This window comes from Salvelinus namaycush, unplaced genomic scaffold (genome assembly GCF_016432855.1).
Source record: "Salvelinus namaycush isolate Seneca unplaced genomic scaffold, SaNama_1.0 Scaffold1513, whole genome shotgun sequence".
Classification (NCBI taxonomy): Eukaryota; Metazoa; Chordata; class Actinopteri; order Salmoniformes; family Salmonidae; genus Salvelinus; species Salvelinus namaycush.
Genome location: NW_024058246.1, coordinates 52,066 through 62,211, shown reverse-complemented (window position 1 = coordinate 62,211; position 10,146 = coordinate 52,066). Strand labels below are relative to the sequence as shown.

The following is a 10,146-nucleotide window of genomic DNA, read 5'->3' as shown; positions in this document are numbered from 1 at the left end:
GGGATGAGAGGGTGGTACCTGGTAGTCTACAGGGATGAGAGGGTGGGTGGTACCTGGTAGTCTACAGGGATGAGAGGGGGTACCTGGTAGTCTACAGGGATGAGAGGGGGTACCTGGTAGTCTACAGGGATGAGAGGGGGTACCTGGTAGTCTACAGGGATGAGAGGGGGTACCTGGTAGTCTACAGGGATGAGGGGGTACCTGGTAGTCTACAGGGATGAGAAGGTGGTGTACCTGGTAGTCTACAGGGATGAGAGGGTGGGTGGTACCTGGTAGTCTACGGGGATGAGAGGGTGGGGTACCTGGTAGTCTACAGAGATGAGAGGGTGGGTGGTACCTGGTAGTCTACAGGGATGAGAGGGTGGGTGGTACCTGGTAGTCTACAGGGATGAGAGGGTGGGTGGTACCTGGTAGTCTACAGGGATGAGAGGGTGGGTACCTGGTAGTCTACAGGGAATGAGAGGTGGGTGGTGTACCTGGTAGTCTACAGGGATGAGAGGGGTGGTGGTACCTGGTAGTCTACAGGGATTGAGAGGGTGGTGGTACCTGGTAGTCCTACAGGGATGAGAGGGTGGGTGGTACCTGGTAGTCTACAGGGATGAGAGGGGGGGGTACCTGGTAGTCCTACAGGGATGAGAGGGTGGGTGGTACCTGGTAGTCTACAGGGATGAGAGGGTGGGTGGTACCTGGTAGTCTACAGGGATGAGAGGGTGGTGTACCTGGTAGTCTACAGGGATGAGAGGGGGTACCTGGTAGTCTACAGGGATGAGAGGGGGTACCTGGTAGTCTACAGGGATGAGAGGGTGGGTGGTACCTGGTAGTCTACAGGGATGAGAGGGTGGGTGGTACCTGGTAGTCTACAGGGATGAGAGGGTACCTGGTAGTCTACAGGGATGAGAGGGGGTGGTGGTACCTGGTAATCTACAGGGATGAGAGGGGGGTACCTGGTAGTCTACAGGGATCAGAGGGGTGGTACCTGGTAGTCTACAGGGATGAAGAGGGGTGGTACCTGGTAGTCTACAGGGATGAGAGGGGTGGTACCTGGTAGTCTACAGGGATGAGAGGGTGGGGTACCTGGTAGTCTACAGGGATGAGAGGGTGGGTGGTACCTGGTAGTCTACAGGGATGAGAGGGGGGTACATGGTAGTCTACAGGATCAGAGGGTGGGTGGTACCTGGTAGTCTACAGGGATGAGAGGGTGGGTGGTACCTGGTAGTCTACAGGGATGAGAGGGTGGGTGGTACCTGGTAGTCTACAGGGATGAGAGGGTGGGTGGTACCTGGTAGTCTACAGGGATGAGAGGGTGGTACCTGGTAGTCTACAGGGATGAGAGGGGGTACCTGGTAGTCTACAGGGATGAGAAGGTGGTGTACCTGGTAGTCTACAGGGATGAGAGGGTGGTGTACCTGGTAGTCTACAGGGATGAGAGGGTGGGTACCTGGTAGTCTACAGGGATGAGAAGGTGGGTACCTGGTAGTCTACAGGGATGAGAGGGTGGTGTACCTGGTAGTCTACAGGGATGAGAGGGTGGTGTACCTGGTAGTCTACAGGGATGAGAGGGTGGGGTACCTGGTAGTCTACAGGGATGAGAGGGTGGGTGGTACCTGGTAGTCTACAGGGATGAGAGGTGGGTGGTACCTGGTAGTCTACAGGGATGAGAGGGGGGGGTACCTGGTAGTCTACAGGGATGAGAGGGGGGGGTACCTGGTAGTCTACAGGGATGAGAGGGTGGGGTACCTGGTAGTCTACAGGGATGAGAGGGTGGTGTACCTGGTAGTCTACAGGGATGAGAGGGGGTACCTGGTAGTCTACAGGGATGAGAGGGGGTACCTGGTAGTCTACAGGGATGAGAGTGGTGGGTGGTACCTGGTAGTCTACAGGGATGAGAGGGTGGTGTGGTACCTGGTAGTCTACAGGGATGAGAGGGTGGGTGGTACCTGGTAGTCTACAGGGATGAGAGGGTGGGTGGTACCTGGTAGTCTACAGGGATGAGAGGGTGGGTGGTACCTGGTAGTCTACAGGGATGAGAGGGTGGGTGGTACCTGGTAGTCTACAGGGATGAGAGGGTGGGTGGTACCTGGTAGTCTACAGGGATGAGAGGGTGGGTGGTACCTGGTAGTCTACAGGGATGAGAGGGTGGGTGGTACCTGGTAGTCTACAGGGATGAGAGGGTGGGTGGTACCTGGTAGTCTACAGGGATGAGAGGGTGGGGGGTACCTGGTAGTCTACAGGGATGAGAGGGTACCTGGTAGTCTACAGGGATGAGAGGGTACCTGGTAGTCTACAGGGATGAGAGGGTACCTGGTAGTCTACAGGGATGAGAGGGTACCTGGTAGTCTACAGGGATGAGAAGGGGGTACCTGGTAGTCTACAGGGATGAGAAGGGGGTACCTGGTAGTCTACAGGGATGAGAAGGGGGTACCTGGTAGTCTACAGGGATGAGAGGGGGTACCTGGTAGTCTACAGGGATGAGAGGGTGGTACCTGGTAGTCTACAGGGATGAGAGGGTGGGGTACCTGGTAGTCTACAGAGATGAGAGGGTGGGTGGCACCTGGTAGTCTACAGGGATGAGAGGGTGGGTGGCACCTGGTAGTCTACAGGGATCAGAGGGTGGGTGGTACCTGGTAGTCTACAGGGATGAGAGGGTGGTACCTGGTAGTCTACGGGGATGAGAGGGTGGGGTACCTGGTAGTCTACAGGGATGAGAGGGTGGGTGGTACCTGGTAGTCTACAGGGATGAGAGGGTGGGTGGTGTACCTGGTAGTCTACAGGGATGAGAGGGTGGGTGGCACCTGGTAGTCTACAGGGATGAGAGGGTGGGTGGTGTACCTGGTAGTCTACAGGGATGAGAGGGGGGTACCTGGTAGTCTACGGGGATGAGAGGGTGGTGTACCTGGTAGTCTACAGGGATGAGAGGGTGGTGTGGAGGGAAGGCCCGGGTGGATCCCTTGCGATGCAGCAGCAGAGTCTTCTGTTTCCCATCTACCATGTGTTCCTCCACCTTGGCGATGTTATGAGACACGTCATAGATCACATGCATGTCCAGGTCATCCGGAGTGGTGGTGAACACCTTGGCAAATGCCTGGAGGAGACAGAGACACGGAGAAGTCACGCAGAGGGGAAACACAGAGACACGGAGAAGTCACGCAGAGGGGAAACACAGAGACACGGAGAGGTCACGCAGAGGGGAAACACAGAGACACGGAGAAGTCACGCAGAGGGGAAACACAGAGACACGGAGAAGTCACGCAGAGGGGAAACACAGAGACACGGAGAAGTCACGCAGAGGGGAAACACAGAGACACGGAGAAGTCACGCAGAGGGGAAACACAGAGACACGGAGAAGTCACGCAGAGGGGAAACACAGAGACACGGAGAAGTCACGCAGAGGGGAAACACAGAGACACGGAGAAGTCACGCAGAGGGGAAACACAGAGACACGGAGAAGTCACGCAGAGGGGAAACACAGAGACACGGAGAGGTCACGCAGAGGGGAAACACAGAGACACGGAGAAGTCACGCAGAGGGGAAACACAGAGACACGGAGAGGTCACGCAGAGGGGAAACACAGAGACACGGAGAAGTCACGCAGAGGGGAAACACAGAGACACGGAGAAGTCACGCAGAGGGGAAACACAGAGACACGGAGAGGTCACGCAGAGGGGAAACACAGAGACACGGAGAGGTCACGCAGAGGGGAAACACAGAGACACGGAGAGGTCACGCAGAGGGGAAACAGAGACACGGAGAAGTCACGCGTGTCACTCAGGGGCGGTCAGTTACCCGTCTCAGGGGCGGTCAGTTACCCGTCTCAGGGGCGGTCAGTTACCCGTCTCAGGGGCGGTCAGTTACCCGTCTCAGGGGCGGTCAGTTACCCGTCTCAGGGGCGGTCAGTTACCCGTCTCAGGGGCGGTTAGTTAGGGTCAGTTAGGGTCAGTTAGGGTCAGTTACCCGTCTCAGGGGCGGTCAGTTAGGGTCAGTTACCTGTCGTGTGAGAAAGGTCAGTTAGGGTCAGTTAGGGTCAGTTACCTGTCGTGTGAGAAAGGTCAGTTAGGGTCAGTTAGGGTCAGTTAGGGTCAGTTACCTGTCGTGTGAGGAAGGTCATAGAGGAACGGTTGACCCAGGCATAGTTGCCGGCGGCGGCCATTCCTTTCAGGTAGTCCTGTCCCTCCTCTGAAAAGATACGGGCGCACGCCAGCTGGCGGTCGTTCACCTGGATCTTGTCTCGCTTCATCGCCTTCTCCATGGCAACCAGGGCATCTACCAGAAAATATACAGAACCAGTCAAAAGTTAGGACACCTAATTATTCAAGGGTTTTTCTTCAGTGGCTTCGGGAAGTATTCAGACCCGTTAGGTTACAGCATTATTCTAAAATGGATTAAATTGTCCACCCCCCCTCAATCTGCACACAATACCCCATAATGACAAAGTAAAAAGGTTTTTGCTAATTTATAAAAAACTGATATCACATTTACATAAGTATTCAGACCCTTAATTCAGTACTTTGTTGGAGCACCTTTGGCAGCGATTACAGCCTCAAGTCTTCTTGGGTTTGACGCTACAAGCTTGGCACACCTGTATTTGGGGAGTTTCTCCCACTTCTTCTCTGCAGATCCTTTCGAACTCTGTCAGGTTGGATGGGGAGCGTTGCTGCACAGCTATTTTCAGGTCTCTCCTGAGATGTTCGATTGGGTTCAAGTCCGGGCTCTGGCTGGGCCACTCAAGGACATTCAGAGACTTGTCCCGAAGCCACTCCTGCGTTGTCTTGGCTGTGTGCTTGGGGTCGTTGTCCTGTTGGAAGGTGAACTGTTGCCCCCCAGTCTGTCTTGAGCAGGTTTTCATCAAGGATCTCTGTACTTTGCTCGGTCCTGACTAGTCTCCCAGTCCCTGCCACTGAAAAACACCCCCACAGCATGATGCTGCCACCACCATGCTTCACCGTAGGGATGATGCCAGGTTTCCTCCAGACGTGACGCTTGGCATTCAGGCCAATCTTGGTTTCATCAGAGTCTTTAGGTGCCTTTTGGCAAACTCCCAGCGGGCTGTCATGTGCCTTTTACTGAGTGGCTTCCGTCCAGCCACTCTACCATAAAGGCCTGATTGGTGGAGTGCTGCAGAGATGGTTGTCCTTCTGGAAGGTTCTCCCATCTCCACAGAGGAACTCTGGAGATCTGTCAGAGTGACCGTCGTGTTCTTGGTCACCTCCCTGACCAAGGCCGTTCTCGCCAGATTGCTCAGTTTGGCCGGGCGGCCAGATCTAGGAAGAGTCTTGGTGGTTCCAAACTTCTTCCATTTAAGAATGATGGAGGCCACTGTGTTCTTGGGGCCCTTCAATAATGCAGAAATGTTTTGGTACCCTTCCCCAGATCTGTGCCTCGACACAATCCTGTCTCTGAACTCTACGGACAATTCCTTCAACCTCATGGCTTGGTTTTTGCTCTGACATGCACTGTCAACTGTGGGACCTTAAATAGACAGGTGTGTGCCTTTCCAAATCATGTCCAATTTAAATTTATGACAGGTGGACTCCAAGTTGTAGAAACATCAAGGATGTGCCATGGAAACAGGAAGCACCTGAGCTCATAGCAAAGGGTCTGAATACTTATGTAAGGTATCGTTTTTTTGTTTGTAATAAACGTGCCAACATTTCTAATAAGCCGTTTTCACTAAAGGGGTAGTGTGTAGATTGAGAATTTGTATTGATTTAATCCATTTTAGAAGGCTGTAACGTAACAGCCTTATTCTAAAATGGATCAATAATTTCCCCCCTAAATGTATATTTACCTTTATTTAACCAGGTAAGTCGTTGAAAAACACAAATTTACAACAACAACCTGACCAAGATAAGAAGCAATACACCGTGCAGCAACGCAGACCAGTGACCACGTTACTGACAACGCAGACCAGTGACCACGTTACAGACAACGCAGACCAGTGACCACGTTACAGACAACGCAGACCAGTGACCACGTTACAGACAACGCAGACAAGTGACCACGTTACAGACAACGCAGACCAGTGACCACGTTACAGACAACGCAGGCAAGTGACCACGTTACAGACAACGCAGACCAGTGACCACGTTACAGACAACGCAGACAAGTGACCACGTTACAGACAACGCAGACCAGTGACCACGTTACAGACAACGCAGACCAGTGACCACGTTACAGACAACGCAGACAAGTGACCACGTTACAGACAACGCAGACCAGTGACCACGTTACAGACAACGCAGACAAGTGACCACGTTACAGACAACGCAGACCAGTGACCACGTTACTGACAACGCAGACCAGTGACCACGTTACAGACAACGCAGACAAGTGACCACGTTACAGACAACGCAGACCAGTGACCACGTTACAGACAACGCAGGCAAGTGACCACGTTACAGACAACGCAGGCAAGTGACCACGTTACAGACAACGCAGACCAGTGACCACGTTACAGACAACGCAGACAAGTGACCACGTTACAGACAACGCAGACCAGTGACCACGTTACAGACAACGCAGACCAGTGACCACGTTACAGACAACGCAGGCAAGTGACCACGTTACAGACAACGCAGACCAGTGACCACGTTACAGACAACGCAGACCAGTGACCACGTTACAGACAACGCAGACCAGTGACCACGTTACAGACAACGCAGACAAGTGACCACGTTACAGACAACGCAGACCAGTGACCACGTTACAGACAACGCAGACAAGTGACCACGTTACAGACAACGCAGGCAAGTGACCACGTTACAGACAACGCAGACCAGTGACCACGTTACAGACAACGCAGACCAGTGACCACGTTACAGACAACGCAGACCAGTGACCACGTTACAGACAACGCAGACCAGTGACCACGTTACAGACAACGCAGACCAGTGACCACGTTACAGACAACGCAGACCAGTGACCACGTTACAGACAACGCAGACAAGTGACCACGTTACTGACAACGCAGACCAGTGACCACGTTACAGACAACGCAGACCAGTGACCACGTTACAGACAACGCAGACAAGTGACCACGTTACAGACAACGCAGACAAGTGACCACGTTAGACAACGCAGACAAGTGACCACGTTACAGACAATTCTTTAAAATGAAACCAACAGAAAAATGCATATTTCCAACATGGGTAGAGAGAGCAGTCCTACCTGTAGCCACCTGGTGGCCCAGCCCCCTGCTGCCACTGTGGATCATCACACACACCTGGCCCTTGTGGTCGATGCCCATCTTCTTAGCAGCATAGTCATTATAGATCTCATCCACCACCTGGATCTCTGCATAGTGGTTCCCTGCTCCCAGAGTACCCAGCTGGAACAATACCATAGCATGGAATAAGGATAGGTCATTATAGATCTCTGCATAGTGGTTCCCTGCTCCCAGAGTACCCAGCTGGAACAATACCATAGCATGGAATAAGGATAGGTCATTATAGATCTCTGCATAGTGGTTCCCTGCTCCCAGAGTACCCAGCTGGAACAATACCATAGCATGGAATAAGTCATTATAGATCTCTGCCCCCAGAGTACCCAGCTGGAACAATACCATAGCATGGAATAAGTCATTATAGATCTCTGCCCCCAGACTACCCAGCTGGAACAATACCATATAGCGTGGAATAAGGATAGGTCATTATAGATCTCTGCATAGTGGTTCCCTGCTCCCAGAGTACCCAGCTGGAACAATACCATATAGCATGGAATAAGTCATTATAGATCTCTGCCCCCAGACTACCCAGCTGGAACAATACCATAGCATGCCTCTGGTCAGGCCTCTCTTCTTGGCCTTGGAGGAGACCTTGTTGGGGGTCAGGGGTCAGGGTTAGTTAGTGAGGGGTGTTACCTGAGGCAGGCCTCTCTTCTTGGCCTTGGAGGAGACCTTGTTGGGGGTCAGGGGTCAGGGTTAGTTAGTGAGGGGTGTTACCTGAGGCAGGCCTCTTCTTGGCCTTGGAGAAGACCTTGTTGGGGGTCAGGGGTCAGGGTTAGTTAGTGAGGGGTGTTACCTGAGGCAGGCCTCTCTTCTTGGCCTTGGAGGAGACCTTGTTGGGGGTCAGGGATCAGGGTTAGTTAGTGAGTGGTGTTACCTGAGGCAGGCCTCTCTTCTTGGCCTTAGAGGAGACCTTGTTGGGGGTCAGGGGTCAGGGTTAGTTAGTGAGGGGTGTTACCTGAGGCAGGCCTCTCTTCTTGGCCTTGGAGGAGACCTTGTTGGGGGTCAGGGTTAGTTAGTGAGGGGTGTTACCTGAGGCAGGCCTCTCTTCTTGGCCTTGGAGGAGACCTTGTTGGGGGTCAGGGTTAGTTAGTGAGGGGTGTTACCTGAGGCAGGCCTCTCTTCTTGGCCTTGGAGGAGACCTTGTTGGGGGTCAGGGGTCAGGGTTAGTTAGTGAGGGGTGTTACCTGAGGCAGGCCTCTCTTCTTGGCCTTGGAGGAGACCTTGTTGGGGTCGGCCTGCAGCATCCTGCCATACTCCTCGCAGTGTTCCTTATCCTCTGCCCAGGCATAGCCTTCTCTCAGGGACCAGTCCACTCCCATCTCTAGAGCCTCCTCTAGGTCCCTGTAACAGACACCAGGTTATCAGTCTAGACAGCCTTCTCTCAGGGACCAGTCCACTCCCATCTCTAGTGCCTCCTCTAGGTCCCTGTAACAGACACCAGGTTATCAGTCTCTAGACAGCCTTCTCTCAGGGACCAGTCCACTCCCATCTCTAGAGCCTCCTCTAGGTCCCTGTAACAGACACCAGGTTATCAGTCTCTAGACAGCCTTCTCTCAGGGACCAGTCCACTCCCATCTCTAGTGCCTCCTCTAGGTCCCTGTAACAGACAGCAGGGTAGTGGTGTCTGCTTACTTGGCGGTCATAGGGATGACTCCCTTGGAGCCGACTCCGACAGGGATGTGGTCAAACAGGGCCTGAGCCAGCTGCTCCTTGACAGGCTGGACGTCTCCCTCGTCTAGGTTGGTCCTTAGTAGACGCACTCCACAGTTAATGTCAAAGCCCACACCACCTAGCTCACACACACACACACACACACACACAACCAGTTAATGTCAAAACCCACACCAGAGATAGACAGGCCAGCCTGTTGGACTGTGTGTATCCTCTGTACCTGGGGATACGACAGCGTTGGGGTCGCTCATGTCAAAGGCAGCCATGTTTCCGATGGCGAACCCATACCCCGAGTGGCAGTCTGGCAGGCCGATGGACCTCTGAGGGAGAGAGAGAGAGGTTTTGGGGACACAGGTTAAGAGTAATCCTGGACTGACAAGCAAACTCATTGGAGAATCTCCATTGAAAGTGCTTCGTAGTCCACGACTAGCCTAAATATGTGTCCGGGGAAAACAGCCCCTGTGAGATATTACAGAGTGTCAATATGTCCGTTGATACACTGACTTGTGTTAAGGCCTGATCCAGACCAGTGGTTCCCTACTTACATGGACTATTCCCGGCAGAGCTGCAACGTTTCCAATCTGTTTCATGGCAGGGAGAAACCCACCAAAACCTGACGACAAATAACAACAACAACCAAATCAGTCAAATCAACGGGGAAACAATACAGGAGCGGGCTTGTCTGTTACCATGGCATCATCGTGTTGTTGTCATCTACCTCCTCCTTTACACGCGTTACGCAGCTCCTCAAACATCAGCTTCTCCAGGGACTCGTTGACGTAAAACACTCCTTCCACCTGGAATGAAATGGGAAGGATTTGATGAGCTGTCAAGTCCATACGCCATATTAGGTTAGCTAGTTAGCTAGCTTATGTATTAGCTACTATGCTCTTACCCCTTATCTACATACAAAAGACAAGAGCAACAATAACAGAGTCAAGCTGGATAGTAGCAAGCCACGTCTGAAGCTAGCAAACTACGGACATGTGCTAACGTTAATTCATTCCATATAAGTTAGTTTAGCTAATCACCTGCATATTTGGGACGAAACCTTTCTTGATTCGCCAACAGTTCTTGTCAATCTTGTCCAAATATTGTAACTCGTCATTGTACGATCGACTCATGATATGATTATGTTGCTAGCTGTTTATTTCTCTTATATTTCAGCAGTGTCTGATTCTGTACCGAACCAACAGACTACGGCACCTCGGAAGCGTCCGTATAAAACGCGTTTTGGAAAACTGTGATTAATG

The 10,146-nt window shown here is 52.5% G+C and overlaps 1 protein-coding gene across 1 annotated transcript; it reads right to left on the bottom strand.

Annotated features, from left to right (window-relative positions):
• Positions 1–2,860: 2,860 nt before the first annotated feature.
• Positions 2,861–10,100, bottom strand: LOC120036911 (RNA-splicing ligase RtcB homolog; the record flags this gene model as incomplete). The annotated part of the gene is made up of 9 exons (XM_038983200.1): positions 9,925–10,100; positions 9,612–9,690; positions 9,439–9,506; positions 9,114–9,213; positions 8,855–9,011; positions 8,407–8,563; positions 7,165–7,324; positions 4,085–4,260; positions 2,861–3,082 (listed from the first exon to the last, which is right to left on the bottom strand). Coding segments are annotated over exons 1-9 (1,212 nt in total), but the record flags the coding sequence as incomplete, so codon positions are not given.
• Between the last annotated feature and the right edge of the window lie 46 nt (positions 10,101–10,146).